The sequence below is a fragment of the Myxine glutinosa genome, chromosome 13 (genome assembly GCF_964187855.1).
Source record: "Myxine glutinosa chromosome 13, kmMyxGlut1.1, whole genome shotgun sequence".
In the NCBI taxonomy this organism is placed as follows: Eukaryota; Metazoa; Chordata; class Myxini; order Myxiniformes; family Myxinidae; genus Myxine; species Myxine glutinosa.
The window spans coordinates 8698909-8717632 of record NC_136273.1 but is presented as its reverse complement, the minus strand read 5'-3'; the positions used below and the strand labels follow the sequence as shown (position 1 = coordinate 8717632).

General features: G+C 42.1%; 1 protein-coding gene across 1 annotated transcript in view; it reads left to right on the top strand.

Moving 5' to 3' along the window:
• The window catches only part of LOC137438560 (membrane-bound glycerophospholipid O-acyltransferase 1), a 101798-nt gene that overhangs the window by 28945 nt on the left and 54129 nt on the right, over window positions 1-18724 (top strand). The window contains exons 4-5 of the mRNA XM_068133705.2: window positions 1865-1960; window positions 10943-10998. Of these exons, the coding sequence (XP_067989806.2) occupies window positions 1865-1960; window positions 10943-10998 (152 nt within the window). The remainder of the gene's footprint in view (window positions 1-1864; window positions 1961-10942; window positions 10999-18724) is intronic.

Below are 18724 nucleotides of genomic sequence, written 5' to 3'. Positions count from 1 at the left end.
ACAGGTAATGTGTGCTATGTGCTTACACATATACAGTCGTGGCCAGAAATATTGGCACCCTTGCACACTTTTCAAATAACTCACAATTTTCTCTAAAAAGAAGTTGAAATTGACAAAAGTGTTTGGTCTCCACAATTCTTTATTTCACTGTTAATATTACAGAACATTTGTTTTTGATTCGTAACTTAATATATTTTTTTAAATCAGGAAATAAAAAATAAATGGCATTGACAAAATTATTGACAACCTTGACTTATTATTTGGTAGCACAGACTTTGGACAAAATAACTGCAGTCGAGCGCTTCCTAGAGCCATGAATGAGCTTCCTCCGCTTCTCTACGAGCAGTTTGGCCCACTCTTCTTGTGAAAACTGCTCCAGTTCTCCCAGATTTGAAGGGTGCCTTCTCCCAACTGCTGTTTTCAGATCTCACCACAGGTGTTCAATGGGATTTAGATCTGGACTCATTGCTGGCCACTTCAGAACAGTCCAGCGTTTTGTCTTCAACCATTCCTGGGTGCTTTTTGAAGTGTGTTTGGGGTCATTGTCCTGCTGCAAGACCCATGACCTTTGATGGAGACCCAGCTTTCTGACACTGGGTTGAACAATGCTCTCCAAAATGCCTTGGTAGTCTCCTGATTTCATGATGCCATGCACAGGCACACATTCAAGGCACTGTGCCAGAGGCAGCACAGCAACCCAACACATCACCGAACCTCCTCCATGTTTGACTGTAGGGAAGGTGTTCTTTTCTTTGAAGGTTTAATTTTTTTTTCTGTAAACATAGAGATGATGTGCTTTACCAAAAAGCTCTAATTTGGTCTCATCTGTCCACAGGACATTCTCTCAGAAGGATTTTGGCTTGTTCAGGTGTGTTTTGGCAAACTCCAGTCGGGCTTTCTCATGTCTCTCTCTCAGCAGTGGGGTCCTCCTGGGTCTCCTACCATAGAACCCCCTTTCCTCGAGTTGGCGACGGATGGTGCGAGTTGAAACTGTCGTACCTTGTGTCTGAAGGTCAGCTTGAATCTGTTTGGCAGTTGATCAAGGTGCTTTCTCCGCCATTTAAACAATCCTTCGCTGCAATCTTCGATCAAGTTTTCTCTTGCGGCCACGTCCAGGGAGGTTGGCTACAGTGCCATGTGCCTTTCACTTCCTGATAACATTGCGTACGGTGGACACAGGAACATCAAGGTCTCTGGAGATGGACTTGTAGCCTTGAGATTGTCCATGCTTGGCTACAATATTGTCTGACCTCCTCAGACAATTCTCTGGTTTTCTTTCTTTTCTCCATGCTTATTGTTGTACACACAGTGACACAAAACAGCAGAATGACTCCTTTTCTCCATTCAAACTGGTTGAATGAGTGGTTTTTATATTGCAGGCACCTGCAACTCACCACAGGTCAGTTCAATTCCAAAGTAAAGGAGAATCACCTGCTTGAAATCTAATTATTTCTAACATATTCTAAAAGGTGCCAATAATATTGTCTGGGCCATTTCAGGACATCTGCATGGAATAAGCTAAGATTTAGTAATTTTTTCAGCTTGTTTTTGTTTTGTTCCACTGCAAACCAAAGAAATACAAATCTGGACACCAAAAGATTTTTAATTTCAACAATTTTCTGGAAGAAATGGTGCATTATTTGAAAAAAGTGCAAGGGTGCCAATATTTCTGGCCACGACTGTATACAAGGAGGGCTGCATATTTGCCAACGCTTTTGCAGGGTTTAAATTAATGTTTCTATGTTAAAATTTTATTTATTTATAATCCTTTATACCTTAGAATTCCATGTGGTGGTGTTTGTTAAGATAATTAATGAATTCTGCAGCTCTGTAAGGTTTATGTCATGTGTTTGTCTCTGCTCAGGCTCATTTTTGTGGTTTCTATGGGATACCTCATGCTCATTCAAGTGAGTAGAATTTACGTCTTTGGCTATGGACTCTTCACAACGGACTTTTCCGGGTAAGATAAATCTATAAATGGCTATTGATTTCTACAAGTGAATGATAAAGGAAGGCAGAGCATTTGATTAGTGTTCATTACCTCCGCCATCAAAGGTGTGTTACTTGCAAAATTGCAGATCCGCCATTTCGATTCAAATGTCGTTCATGCTGAATATATTGTCGAACATATTGCACAGTTTATAGATTGAAGCGGTGTATGGTTCATGAATCAATGATAAGCGGTGTACAGTACAAATCCCGGTCGATCGCTAATTTAACACCAGGGGGGTTCACTCAGCCTGTCATCCTTCCGAGGTCGGCAAATTGAGTACCAGCTTGCTGGGATGAATGATCCCGGTGTGACCCAGATTAGAATAGGTACACCGTATCCCTGCGCATCGTAAGAGGCGACTTCGGGTTGTCGTCAGGAAGGGCATCCGGCCATAAAAACATTGCCTCAAACAGGGAACCATGATTGTCATGGGGCCCGCAAGGCTAACCCCCGCACTAGCGGGGAAAATGGCCTTAAAACGATCATTCATTCATTCATTCAGTACAAATAACGCGAAAGTAAGGAATTAGTCTTGGTTTTTTTTATAGTAATTTCATGTTCATCATAATGATAACGTAACGTTAATATTATATCTAATCGTAACATTAATCCCTTTGTAGTGAATGCAAAGTTACTGGAGTTTAAAATATATCATCTTCTATATTTTAAAGTAGCGGCAGTTTTGTGTCCGTCCGTCACGCTACGTCATTACGTCTCTGATGTCATTACGCCGTTCGACGGTGTACGACGGCTGACTCCACCGACCGACATTTTAATTTATATGCTGTGCAGGTCGAACCTGTCGTCAAAGCGGTTGAACCTGTCGTGTTTTTACACCCGGACACCCGGACAGCCGTACGTTGCAGCGAGTAGAGTACTACTGCTACGCCGCTGTTAGACTTTCGGTCTTGTTTATTGGAGGGTGCGGGTGGATTTTGCAAGTATTGGGCTCGACATGACGTCTTGTTGTTTGTTTGTTTGTGTCTCTTGTCTGTGAACACGATATCTCAAAAAGTTGTGAACAGATTCGGACGTAATTTGGTGGAGAGTTTGGGTATGTGAGAGGGATGGAATTATTACATTTTGGTGAAGATCCAGATCCGAATATTGATCTGATAACTTCTTAAGTGATTCTTCACCATTGAGTGATATGGCCAACCAGGTGGAGGTATGCTCTCTACAGCAGGGCCGAGGGAGAAAATAAACGGAGACAGGCTACAAGGGATGCGGGTAAGGATGAGGGGTATGGGAGAATGCAGGGGGTGGATAAGATTGATCCAGAAGGAATATTTAGGGGTGGGAAAGGGGTTGGAGTGGTTTAACGGGTGTAGGAAATTTAATGGCTTTGGATGGGGGATGATCTGAGATGGTGGTGAACTGCTGTCTTGAAGACCTGGAGGGAAGAATGAGATTGAAGAGAAAGTGGAAGTTGGTTTCCACAGGTGGGAAAAATTGGAACAAGAAAGAGGGTATATTGTATGTATCATCCACTTCTGACCTCGGACCTGCCCAGACTGGATTTGGATGCCAACTTTGAAATGTGGTTTGCCCAAGAAAGATCATGTCTGAGAATGAGACCCAATAGTTTTAGTGATTGAACTTCTTTAAGAGGGTTGTTAAGGGAGTAGTTGGGAGGGTTTGAGATATGGTTCTTTCAGAGAGAGAGAGAGAGAGAAAGAGAGAAAGAAAGAAAGAGAAAGAGAGAGTGTGTGTGTGTGAGAGAGAGAGAGAGAGAGAGAGAGAGAGAGAGAGAGAGAGAGAGAGAGAGAGAGAGAGAGAGAGAGAGAGAGAGAGAGAGAGAGAGAGAGAGAGAGAGAGAGAGAGAGAGAGAGAGAGAGAGAGAGAGAGTGTGTGTGTGTGTGTGTGTGTGTGTGTGTGTGTGTGTGTGTGTGTGTGTGTGTGTGTGTGTGTGTGTGTGTGAGAGAGAGACTGAGAGACTGAGACATTGAGACATGTCAGGATTGAAATTGAAAAACATATTCCAAGTGTTTGAGCAGCTGGTGATTATGTCAAGGTCTGAGAGGGAAGACGCTGCACCCTACATGTCTGAAGGATGTCAGGCCACAGGGTGGAGCCATTAGTAAAGAGCCAAAGAGGATTTCCCAGAGATTCAGGGAGATCGTTGATGAAGATAAGGAAGAGGACTGCTCCCAGAACACTTCCTGGAGCACTCCAGCCTTGACAGGGAGAGGAGACGAAAGGATTCCGTTGAGAGCCGCACATTGGCTTCGAGAGTAGAGAAAGTCAGTAAGCCATGTGTGGACTTGGCCTTGGATACCATACCAGAGAGTTTGGAAGAAAAGTCGGGATACCAGACTGGATCAATAGCATGAGATATGTCCAGAGAGATGGTCCTGATCTCATGTCTAACATTGAGGGCCTGATCATTGACAGATGGGTTGATCTCTTGGAAAGGAATTTTATTTGGTGTGGCCGTAATCTTAATCTCGACAAAACATTTTTTGTAACGCATATGGGTGTCGTACATCATGTATCAGTGAGACACAGGAATTTAGAAAATGTCAAATCTAAAATGGCGGCGGCCACAATCACGCAATTATTCGACTCGGGTATCCTGGCAGTTAAAAGGCGATCTTTGTCCTGATCAGGTTTAATCACGTGATCCTTAGTGTGAAGGTAAGCTAACATACGGTAGTCGTCTGACTTTGACACGCCAGTCGCACGGAAGCACAAACTGATGTTCATGGTTTCCTAATGAAAGACCACTTAGCCATGCATGGCATGATCATCCGTGATCAGGAGTGAGTGAGACAGTCGAAGCTGGAAAAGAAAATTCACAGGAAAAGGAAAATGAAGGGGCTGACCTCAAATGATGTAAAATAAATAAACACCGACGACAATGTGCTCCATCCAATTACCATACCTTAAACTTTTGCCTACTTTTTTTTTTTTTTTTTTTTTTTTTTTTTTTTGTGTACAGAGTCGAGGCTCGTGAAAGAGCTAACATTTATCAAACAAACAAATCAAACAAACAAGCAAACAAAGTATATAAAAAGGGGAGCGGTCGACAAGATGGGGAGAGAAGGGGAGGAAGCACACAAACACAACATTTGAGAGCAGGGACATCGGGAGATGTTTTTGGAGGGAGAGGGCCTGGGGGGAGGCAGGATAGGTATAAAACGCAAGGACACCAAGGACTTCCAGGAAAGAAGTCAAAAGTCACCTCAAAAAAGTGGATTTGGGGTGAAATTAGCGGGGGTAGAAAAGATCAAGGTTTTGGATTGGGGAAGATAAGAAGAGAAGATAAGGCTTTTTTTTTTTCTTTTTTTTTTTTTTTTTGTATACAATATCGAGGCTCGTGAAAGAGCGAACATTAATCACACAGAAAGACAAACCGACACATAAAACATATAACATAGGGAGCGGTAGACAAGATGGGGAGAGAGGGGGAAGGACACAAACACAACATTTGAGAGCAGGGACCGAGAGACATGGAGACATCGAGAGATCTGAGAGAGGGCGAGGGCTTTGGGGGGGGCGTGGGAAGGGGGCAGTGGGAGAGGTATAAAACATATGGACACTGCCAGGACTTCCAGGAAAGAAGTTGGAATTTCAAACAAGGTGGATCTGGGGTGAATTAGCGGGGGTAGAAAAGATCAAGGTTTTGGATGGGGGAAGATAAGAGATGGTGGTGAACAGCTGTTTTAAAGACCTGGAGGGAGGAGTGGGATTGAAGGGAGTGAGGGAGTTTGTTCCAGAGGCGGGAGAAAAGAGGAATGAAAGAGTGAAGGTGAGCGGAGAGCCGAGATTTCGGCAGTTTAACCATCAGAGGGTTGCTGGCAGATCTTGTGCGACCTGTAGGAATATTTGGGGGACAGAGCACAGAGAGAGCTGGGGGTGCAAGGCCGGAGAGGAGTCGGTAGAAGACAGATTACCTTGTTTGTAATCACGTGTGTGTGTGTGTGTGTGTGTGTGTGTGTGTGTGTGTGTGTGTGTGTGTGTGTGTGTGTGTGTGTGTGTGTGTGTGTGTGTGTGTGTGTCCCCGGACCGAAACTTTTTTTTAAACCATTTTGTCATCAAATTTTCACCAAAACTCTAATATGATAATACAGAGAAGGCGAATTATAGTGATTTTGTCAAAAGGTCAAAAGGTCAAATGTCGGCGTCACCTACAATCATCGATTTTCATCCAATTGACCTGAAATTTCAATTTAGCATTTGTTTTGTCATTAAATTTTCAACAAAATTTTATCTATCTATAATTCCAGTAATCTCTGTGTGTGTGTATGCGACCGCTGTTTCTCGACAACTACCGGTCCGATATACTTTAAACTTGCCAGGTATATTGCTGGGGACCCGAGGATGTGCCTTTTCAAGGTTTCATATTAATCGGACAATTACTTACCGAGCTATGTCCAAAAAACGATTCAACCAATCAGAGAGCAGCGAGCTATCGCGTGTGCCGAACGTGGCGAACACACTCTGCCTCGGACGGCACATTTGAGAGCGTATTCATTTATTTCACGTTGGCAAACTATGTTGGCGTTAAACTATGTTTTAAAACTAATTAAAACTACTTTGCGATTCATCGTAACTGCGATTCGTAACTGCCGTTCGCTTTGGCTTTGCGAATGGACCAAACCATTTCATGTAAATAGAGGGGGGGGATATAATTTTAGATATATATATAGTACGGGCATGCCCTAGTTATGAGAATATGGAGAAGGCAAATTAATAATTTGATCAAAAGGTCAAAGGTCAGCATCACATAAAATCGTCAATTTTCATCCAATTGACCTGAAATTTCAATTTAGCATTTGTTTTGTCATTACATTTTCAACAAAATTTTATTATGAGAATATGGAGAAGGCAAATTAATAATTTGATCAAAAGGTCAAAGGTCAGCATCACATAAAATCGTCAATTTTCATCCAATTGACCTGAAATTTCAATTTAGCATTTGTTTTGTCATTAAATTTTCAACAAAATTTTATTATGAGAATATGGAGAAGGCAAATTAATAATTTGATCAAAAGGTCAAAGGTCAGCATCACATAAAATCGTCAATTTTCATCCAATTGACCTGAAATTTCAATTTAGCATTTGTTTTGTCATTAAATTTTCAACAAAATTTTATTATGAGAATATGGAGAAGGCAAATTAATAATTTGATCAAAAGGTCAAAGGTCAGCATCACATAAAATCGTCAATTTTCATCCAATTGACCTGAAATTTCAATTTAGCATTTGTTTTGTCATTACATTTTCAACAAAATTTTATTATGAGAATATGGAGAAGGCAAATTAATAATTTGATCAAAAGGTCAAAGGTCAGCATCACATAAAATCGTCAATTTTCATCCAATTGACCTGAAATTTCAATTTAGCATTTGTTTTGTCATTAAATTTTCAACAAAATTTTATTATGAGAATATGGAGAAGGCAAATTAATAATTTGATCAAAAGGTCAAAGGTCAGCATCACATAAAATCGTCAATTTTCATCCAATTGACCTGAAATTTCAATTTAGCATTTGTTTTGTCATTAAATTTTCAACAAAATTTTATTATGAGAATATGGAGAAGGCAAATTAATAATTTGATCAAAAGGTCAAAGGTCAGCATCACATAAAATCGTCAATTTTCATCCGATTGACCTGAAATTTTAAGAATTTGCATATTGGATCAATGAATTTGTTCACCAATCAAAAGCTACAAGCTGATTTTTTTTTTTAATATCAAAAGGTTAAAAGGCAAAATTGCATAAAATAATCGTTTTTCATTTTGTATTTTTTAAAACTGTTTTTGTTTTTTTGAGTATACGGAAGAAGGAGAAGACGTCTGAATACAAACGCCCACAGACAGGCGTTGCATTTTCAGATGCTTTATAGTTACCTCCTCCACCAAAGGTGGATGGAGGTTATGTTTTCACCCCTGTTTGTTTGTTACTTGCAAAATTGAAGATTTTAAAAAGTATATTGGTTGGTTTTGTGTGTTATTCTGTCTGTCTGTTTGTCTGTCTGTCTGTGTCTGTCAATCGCCTACAGGTCACAATTTTTAACCGATCTTCGCAAAACTTCACCAGATGATAGAGTTGGTCATAAGGAAGAAGCCTATAGATTTTGCGGTCAAAGGACAAAGGTAATCTTGAGGTCATTTTTCATCCGTCAACTTGAAAATTGAACAGCATTTGCATATTGAGTCACTAAATAGGGGAACCAATTATTATTTGTGGTCAAAAGGTTAACTCAAGGTCAAACTTCCCAAATCATCCATTTTCATCCGATTAACTTGAAAGTTAAACAGCAATTATATATTGCATCACTGAATTGGGAAACCAACTATTTTTGAGGTCAAAGGTCAACAACGTCAAACTTCTAATATCAATTTTCATCTGAAAAGTCATCAATTTCAATCCGATTGACCAGAGCTTTGATTAAGATCGTCAATTATAATTTAATGAAATGGACAATTTGATGTATCCATCTTTTTATTTTGGGGCGGTTGGATTTTGCAAGTTCTGCATGACTTCTTGTTACATGCGAAAATCGAAGATTTTTCAAGTATTGGTCTTGGTTGATTGGTTGGTTTTGTGTGTTATTCTGTCTGTCTGTATGTCAGTCGCCGACAGGTCACAATTTTTAACCGATCTTCACGAAACTTCACCAAATAGTGGAGTTGGGTCATAAGCAAGAAGCCTATTATTTTTGGGGTCAAAAGGTCAACATAGGCCAAAGGTCACCAACTTTGTCATATTTCTAAAATGTTTATGGTTTGTGCTAAATTTTAAATGCTAAATTTTTATCCGATTGACTTGAAATTTTAAGAGGATTTGCATGTCTGGTCACTGACTTCAGCCACCAATTATATTTAGGTCAACATAGGCCAAAAGGTCAACATAGGTCAAAATGTTAACATAGGCCAAGTTTCTAAAATCCTCAATTTTTATTCCAATTAACTTGAAATTTGAAGAGGATTTGCATATGTGGTCACTGAATTCAACCCCCAACTAATTTTGAGATCAACATAGGCCAAAAGGTCAACATAGGCCAAATTTCTAAAATCCTCAATTTTCATCTGATCAACAACAACAACAACATGCATTTTAAGACCATTTTCCCTGCAATAGCGGGGGTTAGCCTTGTGGTCCCCATGACAATCTTCTCCATTTTGCCCTATTTTCTGCATCTCCCCCCTTGTTAACCCTCTTGCCCGCATTTCTTCTTCCACCACCTTTAGTCAAGTCTTTCTCGGTCTTCCCCGTCCTCTACTTCCTTCTACATTTATTTCCATCACTCGTCTCAACCAGTCACTTTCATCCTTCCTCAACACATGACCAAACCATCTCAACCTGTTCCTCTTCACAGCATCAATCACAGGCTCTATTCCCATCATCTTTCGCAATTCATCACTTGTCTTCCTCTCTCTCAACGATACCCCGCACATCCGTCGAACCATTCGCATTTCCACCCTTTCCAACCTTCGTTGCTGCTCTACGTTCATTACCCATGTCTCGCTCCCATAAATCATAACACTTCTCACACATGCAGCATACACCTTTCCCTTCAGCTTCAACGACACTCCCCTCCTCATCAGCACGCCACTCAGTTTCCGAAACTTCTTCCATGCACATCTCACTCGAGCAACCGTTGCCGAGTCTGATCCACCTTCTCCATTCAGCATGTCTCCGAGGTAGCAAAATGTTTTCACACCTTCCAGCTTCACTCAATCTCCAATATCCAACTCAACATTTCCTCCATCTGCAGCTCCCTCTGTGCACACCTTACATTTGAATGTAGCTGCCACAATGGTTAATGACCCTCTCAGACCACTACATTTTTGATGAACCCACTCAGCGCACATTGTACATTGAATGGAGTTCACTCCGACACCCTTCCTGCACACAGCACACGGCCACTTCCCAGTTCTTTCCACCTCACCACATGCTTTACCACTTGCCATCACCTTCGTCTTTCCGATATTCACCTTCAGACCTTTTGTCTCCATACATTCCTTCCACTTGTTCATCTTCTCCTTCAGTCCATCAATAATTTATGCAATCAACACCAGATCATCTGATCATCTGATCGACTTGAAATTTTAAGAGGATTTGCATACCAGATCACTGAATTCAAGCACCAATTATTTTTGAGGTCATCTTCGGCCAACAACTTACTTTTTGGATTTCGCAAGTATCGTGCTATGCACGACATATTTCTTGTTTCTCTGTCTGTGAGCAAGATATCTCAAAAGGTTGTGGACGGATTCGGATGAAATATGGTGGAGAGGTTGTGTATGTAGCAAGGACGAACTGATTTGATTTTGGTGAATATCTGAATGTGGATTTGGATACAAAATTTTTTTTTTATATAGTGATTCTTCACCATTGAGAGATCGGGCGAAAAGCGATAAATAACATGATATTTGAAAAGTTATGGACGCGTTGTGAATAAACTTGATGGACGAGTTGATTAGGTGACAAGAACTAGCGATTAGATTTTGGTTCAGGTCCGAATCCAGATCCGTCCCATCAGTGGGATACAAAACGCTAAATGTTCAGCCTGGCAGAGGTATGCGCTCTGCCATGTGCCGTTCTAGTTTCAAAAGTATTGACTTTGCTAACATTCATGTTCTATCATTTTGGAGGGAAACATTTAAATACAATCAAATAAGGTTAGTATGTCAGGCATGCATTTATGAGTACTTTTAGCTAATTGGTATTTGCATCAAATTTGGAAACAAAGGTCAATATTGTTAGCGCGAGCTCATTAGGTTAGGAGACCATCAAAGTTGGATGGAAATGTAATTTGGGAAGCCTCAAATTTTTGGTTCATTTGCTGCAATAGGAACAATCACTGAAACAGAGATCGAATTGCACACGTGAGTTGTTTCACTTGATGGCAAAGAAGGCTTGAGTACTGAGTCAGTCACATATAAAATGTCAAAAGCACGGATTTTGTTCATGTTTTGTCCTCTTTAACCTTTTTCAGACCGTTGATGGTCATGACACAGAAGGTGACAAGCCTGGCGTTTCAAATTCATGACGGTATGCTCTAAATGATCGACAATCTTACAAGTGATGTTATCATTATAGTAAAGCAGAATGTGTGGTGCTAGGATTGCACAAATGCACACCTAAGCAGGATCCATAAACAAAAATGTACGTGGAAAGCAAATGTGTGCATTTTCATGTACGCAAGCACAACGGTATGGATCGCAGGGGCGGATCCAGGAATTTCAAGACGGGGGGAGGGGGGGGGGGGGTGCATGAAACGATAGCGCTGGGGGGGGATAAAGGGGAGGTCTGGGGGTCCTCCCCCAGGAAACTTAAAAAAATTGATCGTCTGAAACGGAATTTCGTACGTTCTTGCAAGTTTCTGCAGTTCCTTGTGTTCTTCCCTGGTCCAACAGTTCAGCAGATTCGCACCGCCTGCACCCTCATCCAGGATCGAAGGGCGGGTGCGCACCCCCTGCACCCCCCCCCCCTGGATCCGCCCCTGGATCGTTCATCGGAGCCTATTGGTGGGTTAGGGTTGGGGCATGACTCAAGTCTGGAGTTATCAAGTGGTCAATTATGTCACTTGGAAATTTACCTGAAAATACAGAACAGAATGGAATAGGAGAATGCACCAAAAATTAAATACGGAGTGGAAAAAAAGGCTGGAACAGCAGATTTCCAAAAAATTGGGACTCTTGCCCAGCATTGATGGCAGCTGTCACAAGAATCAACTCTCCAACTGCCCCCCTTCCTCCCCTCCTCCCCCACCCTTATCCTCTTAAAGCGAAGATAAAGCTTTGACAATATAGGAGCTGAACTGGTGGCTTGGTTGTTGTTGGTGTTGTTGTTGTTGTTGTTGTTGTATTGCCCCAGTCAGTTCTGCTTGAACAGACCAGCAGCACAGAGCTAGCCGATCGATCTCACAGGAGCAACCCAGAGATCCCTCATGTCCAAGATGTTGTGCTCTTGCACACCTGAAGTCAGGACCACGCAGTCTTTCATGATATGTTTTATTGTGTGTGGAGCTGCCTGGCACTGGTTGCAGGTGTCGTTGAGTCTATGTTTGTAGTGTAAAAGTTGTGGGTGGTGTCCACAGCGAAGGCTGAAAGGTGAACACGATCAGACTTGGTGAGTAGCTTCTCTCTGTCATCGATGGGTGGGGGTTTTGTGCCCAAGGTACTGTTTGGGCCCAGGTTGTTTATTGCGTTTATGGTGATTTGGGTGTGGATGTGCTTTTTGTAGTTTCCATTGTTTGGTGGGGGGATGTTACGAAGGATGTCACTGTAGTGTCTTTGTGGTGTCGTTTTAATGTGTCTAGGGGCCTGTAGGTGGTTGCACATGTAGTGGTGTGGGTGATTAGGGTTCGCATTTGCCGTTGCAGGGACCCGCACACCTCTCATGTCTAAGTGGTCTTTGATTTTTAGCATTTTTACTGCTGTGTGTACGTGCTCGATGGGCGTTATTAATGTGTAACCTGCGATGATGCGAAGGGCTTTGTTTTGTTTGTTCTGCAGGTGTTGAGATGTGTGTTTGATGGGCTGGAGGCCCAAGATGAGCTGATGTAGTTGATGACTGATCTAATGTACTGTTTGTATGTTGGTGATATTCTTTGTGGTGTCCGAAGTCGGTACCTGTGAGTGCCCCAAGTGTGTTCAGCCTGGGTGTGCATGTTTTTTTAATGTTTGTAATGTGATCTGAGAATGACATGGATGTGTTAAAAGTGATGCTGAGTAGTTTTATTTGGTGTGTGTGGAATAGGGATGTTTTTCAGTGTGATGTGTGGTGCAGCACTATGTTCCTTGGTGTAATTTGTTAGAAGATTGTTGATTTTGAGGGGACTACTTTTAGTGTGTTGATGGTGAACCAGGTTTGTAGGGTGCTGAGTAAGGGTTGAAGTTGTGCTGTGGTGGTGCTGATGTTGCTATGAGTACAGGTGATGGTTATGTCGTCCGCATATGAGGCTATTTGTATGTTCTCGGGTGGTTGTGGATTGTCGTGCATGAACGGATTCAAGAGTATGGGGGAGAGGACTGAGCCTTGAGGGACTCCATTCGGAAAGTATCATGCGCGTGATGTCCTGCCGTTAAATTATGAATGACTGTCTGCGGGATAGGTAGTAGGCTAGACAGTGCTTGGTGTTGTTGAGTATGTTTGTGTTGAGTATTTTGTGGGGGTATTTTTTTCGTGTTTTGTTTATAGTATTTTGATTGGTTGATGTTTGTAGGGTGCAAAGGCAGTCCATAGGGGAGAGCAGTACTCCATTAAACTATGGACAAAGTCCTTGTAGATTGTGAGTAGCTCTGATTTTCCAAGGAAACAATTGGATCGACAGAGGGTGTGCAGACTGTGACTGGCAGTGGAGGACAGTTTTGCTACGTGGTTAGCCCAAGAGAGGTCATGGTGGATGGTGAGGCCTAGTAGCTCAAGGGACTGACAATGGAAATAGACAGGTAGTTTAGTTTGATGATCCACTCTGAGTGACAGGTTGAGACAGCGAGATTCTCCAGGATTGAAAGACCTGAGATCATTGATATAAATGACAAGACTGGGCCCACAACATTCCCTTGGAGAACTTCAGCCTCTACTGGGAGAGGGAGAGGGTACATTGATGGCAATACAATGACTGCATGAGCAGAGGAAGTCAGAAATGCAGGAATGAATGAATGCCTTGAATGCCATCTTCAGACAGCTTGGCAAGCAAAGTAGGATGCCAGACTGTGTTGACTACCCGAGATATGTCCAGGAAGGCTGTCCTAACCTCTTGATTGAGATTTTGAGCCTCCAATTGTTGCTGAGAGAGGAGTTTGAAGGTCTGCAGTTGAGGATCTATTGATGCACCCTTTTTGTTAACGGGAGCGATCTTTGCTGACTTCCAGGCCAATTTGAGGCAGCCAAATAATTCGATACAGTACTTCTCTTTCTCCTAGGTTTAGGTCTAGGATTGGGTATCTTAACAGTGGGACAGATGTGACAGAGGAAACACAGGTGAAAGAAAGATGGAAGGATTATACTGAACGTCTGCACAAGCAACAGGCAACCTTCGATGAAAGAGAATATGAGGAAGAACCAATAGTGATAGAATGTGAGGAACGTAGAGCTCTGAAGGAGCTGGCAAATGGAAAAGCACCAGGTACGCATGAAATGCCAATCAAATTATTTCATGTAGTTGGGGAGGAGCCAATCAAAATTTAACAGGTATCTGTACACATATCTGGAGCAGGAATGTTTGGCCTAAAGGTGGAAGCAGTCAGTCTACATACCTTTGGTCAAAGAAAGGGGATGCATGAGAATGTTCAAATAACCGAGCGATTGCCTTGATTTCACATAGCAGCCAGATGTCACTAAAGATCATTCAACACAGAATAGACGACTTGATTAAGCTAGAAATTCCCGTTGATGAAGATGGATGCAGAACAGGAAGAGGTAGTTGAGATGAAATGGAAAATTCAGGTGTATCTTGGAAAAAGCAAGGTAATATCAAAGGAAGGTGTACCTCTTCTTCTTTTTTTATAGATTATAGCAAAGCCTTTGATTGTGTTGATCATGAATTGATGTGGATTATCCTTAGAGAAATGGTGATGTCGGAGTACATGATATGTCTGATAAGATGTCTGTACACTAAACAAGAAGCTACAGTAAGAAAAGAGTATGGAGAGATGGAATGGTTTGGGATTGTAAAAGGGGTCAGACAGGGGTTCATCCGCTCCCTTTACTTGTTCAACCTGTATAGCGAGTACCTCATGATGAAATCTAACTTGGATGACGTAGAGGATGGAGTCAGGATTGGAGGAAGATGTATCAACAATCTAAGGTATGCTGATGATACCACTGATTTGGCAGGAAGTAAAGAGGAGGACTTAATGAAACTGTTACAGACAGTCTTTACTGAAACAAAAAAATACTTAAATCTTGTCAATTGAGACGATCAATGTATTCAGATTGGGAGACGACCACATGGAAGTTGGGAAAAGTTTACTCTTCCTGGGTTTTAAGATTGAAGTGAGTGGAGAATGTGGAGGATAAATTGATTGACGGTTCCTGGCGGAGAGAGAAGCAACGTCAGGATTGATAAAGATCGGGAAAGACAAATATGTGACAAAACAAACCAAGAGGAGATTGGTGAATGATCTGGTATTTCCAGTTTCTATGTATGGATGTGAGTAATGGAAGGTGACAAAGAAAGAACGGAAGCAGATTGATAGTTTTGAAATGTGGTTTAGGAGATCGAGTTAAAAATTCCATGGACTGGAAGAAGAACAGACAAGTACAGCCACATTCAAAATACACCGCCCCAATGCCAAATAAATAAATCACATATCCGCAAGCGCATGACATTGCCGTAGCCTTCAGCGCCCGGAAATGCCGCCGTGCAGCACATGGAGAGACGGTATTGGGAGGGAGCATTGTACAATAAATAATTGATTAATTCATTAGTTGCGTAATTAAAATAAATAAATAATAATCGTAAAATAATTAAATTCTTAATCAATTGGTTAATAGAATACCTAAACCACCACCGTTTCATCCGAATCTGTAACTTTTTGAAAATTAATTAATCAGGTAATTTATGGGGAAATTAAAAAAACTAATCGATTCATTGATTAATCAATAAATCAAAAATACCATCTATAGCCAAATCACTTGGTCGTTGTCATGTCCAAATTTCAGCTTCCTAGGTCAAAGGATGGCTGAGATATCGCCCGGACAAGCAAATGGAGTGAAAACTGAGTACTCCATTTCGGTGCACGTCATCACCGGGCCCCCTTCGGTGCCCGGCGATGACGTCATGCAGCGCCTGGAGATGGAATAGGAAAGGAGCGGTGTACAACAAATGTGTGATCGAAGAAATGAGACCACCATGTACACTTGACGCGCTGATGCTAAAACAGAAACTGTTATACTCTGGAGGCATCGTGTTTGCAGAAAACGAAAGTCTGAAGAAGTCAACCATGCTGGGTAATGTTGAGGGAAAGAAGAGGAAGAGGCAGACCTTGTATGTGCCTGATGGATGGAGTAAAGGATGCAACCAATGTGCCTCTGGTAGACCTTCAGGAGGTCGTGCAGGGTCAGGATGTTTGGAGAAATCTGATGACGAATGTCACCAGAAGTCGGGCATAACTTCACATAACTTCACATAACTTCACATAACTAGATATCTATATTTTAAAAATACGTTTGATGCCACGCGAACTTCACCTCAAAGATCCTGATCGGTGGTTGCCTGCTCCCGTTTTGGCCTTTCCGAAATAAATCAATCCCAGTCGTACCAAGACTTCATTTTGAAAATTAAAATGGCACGTGCTGCTTCCTTGCTTGACGCTCAGCATTTAAAAGGAATAGAACAACAACAAACAACCATACGGTGGAAATTCTGCCGCAGGCTTTGATGGGCCGAATGTCCTCCTCCAATGAAATTCCTTCTAAGGAACTCATTATATATTGTTATGGTTTTTAGAACCTTCACTAGTAAATTTTAGTAAATGTTTCCCTTATAAATGTCCCCCTGTAAATATTCCCATCAATTGGCTTGTTAAAAATCGCACCCTAGTTAGTCCATGAACAACACGTCGCGAACCATAGGAGTTATCTCATTATTATGTTATCTCATTAACATTAGATAACATTAGTTATCTCATTAACCATAGGAGTCTCCATAGTTATCTCATTATTATGTGTTTCAGTTAAGGACCTGTTCCCAATAGTTGAATCTGCGTTGCATTCATAAAATAAGATAGGTCCCTTTCAATTTCCCCAAATCGCCTCACACACGCTTCAAAGTGACAGTCGGGCAGCATTCGCTGCCCCTTGGTTTGGCTCGTTTGATTGCCCCAAGCCGCCATTAGCCATGCGGTCAAGCCGAGAAAGAAGGGGGCAGAGCCGCCAGATCACGGGTGTGGCACGTCAGCTCGTCATCGGAGGTGGAGTCAGCAAGCCCTTACCGGCCAACCAGCACCGCTGTGAGCCAACCGGTAGGCGTGTTATCAGAGCCGGCGGCTTGATTTCCAACACAGCAATAAAAGCGGCTCCAAGGGACCCGCTTGGCCAGTTGAGTGAGAGGGTTCCGAAGGAGTTGGACGGAAAAGGTACGAGTTGAGTGAGAAGGTTCCGAAGAAGGAGAGAGAGAAGGTACGAGTCGGTGAGAAGGCACGAGAGAGAGAGGTGATCCGGCGAGTGGGTCTGTGACGGCGACCACAATACAATCATCAACTGACATTGTCCGACCGTGTGTGTGAAAACGAATACGTGGAGCTGCCGTTGGCTGTTCGCCTCGAGCCCATAGCGTGGACTGGAGCGACTTTCGACGCTGCGCACCGGCCCGGACCGCCCTACCCTCTCACCTGCACGGACCCTTCTCCTTCGTCCAGTGATTCCTGCCTGCTATTCCCCTGTCGTGTAAGTCTGTTGTCTGTCCTGTTTGTTGTCTGGGGTATAATATAAGATTGTTTTAAGGTTTGCTCTGTGTCGTCTTCTTCTTCTGTATATTACTTTCGTTCCTCCTCTTCTTTGGTTTTGTATATAATTAATAAATTCCACCTGTTCCTTCTTATTCTTTGATTTCATTCTCCCCCGATCGCTTTAGTCCTTTCTTTCGATTGAGTACCTGTGGCACGATTTGGCCAACGCTCGGAATCGGGTTTAGTCAATTGATAACGGCTCGAACCGCGGATTGCTAAACCGCTCGGCAAATACCATCTTGTCCGTGGTTCGAGCGGTACTTGTCTCCCTGTTTTGCGGAGGGATTGGTAAAGGTATTCGGGAGAACACCTTGACCAATAACCCTGATCAATTCCACCCCGCAAAAGAGCGTTACAGGTACCAGGACCAGAGACGGCCAGCTTAACAGGCCAAGGGGATTAACCCCCCCTTGCTAAGGGGAGTGCCGTCTCTGAGATCCGTAACAATATTAAGGAAGGAGAATGGAAAATAATTATTCAGCTGTTTTGCCTCCACTGCCAAGGTCGCTGCATCAAAGCACCCATCATGTGACACCTTTTGCACATTGTGGACTCTGCGAGTAATAATGCCATCAATTATACTAGCAACGGTACCCACCCTATGGGTGGGGCTTCAATTGGAAGGCCCAAATGAAAAGGCAAAATATCAGAAATTGAAGGTTTTTAAAAATTTATTTTAAACGATTTATATAAACATCCGTTATATCATATTACACGCAAATCATCAAAATCTAAACAGTATTTGTAGAATTTCAATAAAAGCCACATCACTGTTCATATCGGTAAATATTATTCCGTCATGTTTCGGAAAATTGGAAAAATTGGAAAATTGGGAAAACAATATAGCCTATTTTACTCCAGGGAGTCCCATGATTATCCACCCAAAATTTCGTTGTAATCGGTTCAGCCGTTTTTGCGGTTCCTGGGAACAGACAGACGGACAGACATTTGGTGAATTTTAGTAAGATGCACATAAAATGCCTAAAGCTTACTGAGCCAGTCCAACATGTGCACAAAGAGCGAGGACATAGTCTCATCACCTAGATTGTATTCGTAGGCCTTGTCAAGGAAGAAGCGCATCTTTTAGTACATACTCATTACATGTTATCTTGTATGCCTAGGCCTTGCCAAGGAAGAAGCGCATCTTTTAGTACATAGTCTCATTACATGTTATCTTGAATGCCTAGGCCTTGCCAAGGAAGAAGCGCATCTTATAGTACATACTCTCATTACATGTTATCTTGTATGCCTAGGCCTTGCCAAGGAAGAAGCGCATCTTTTAGTACATAGTCTCATTACATGTTATCTTGTATGCCTAG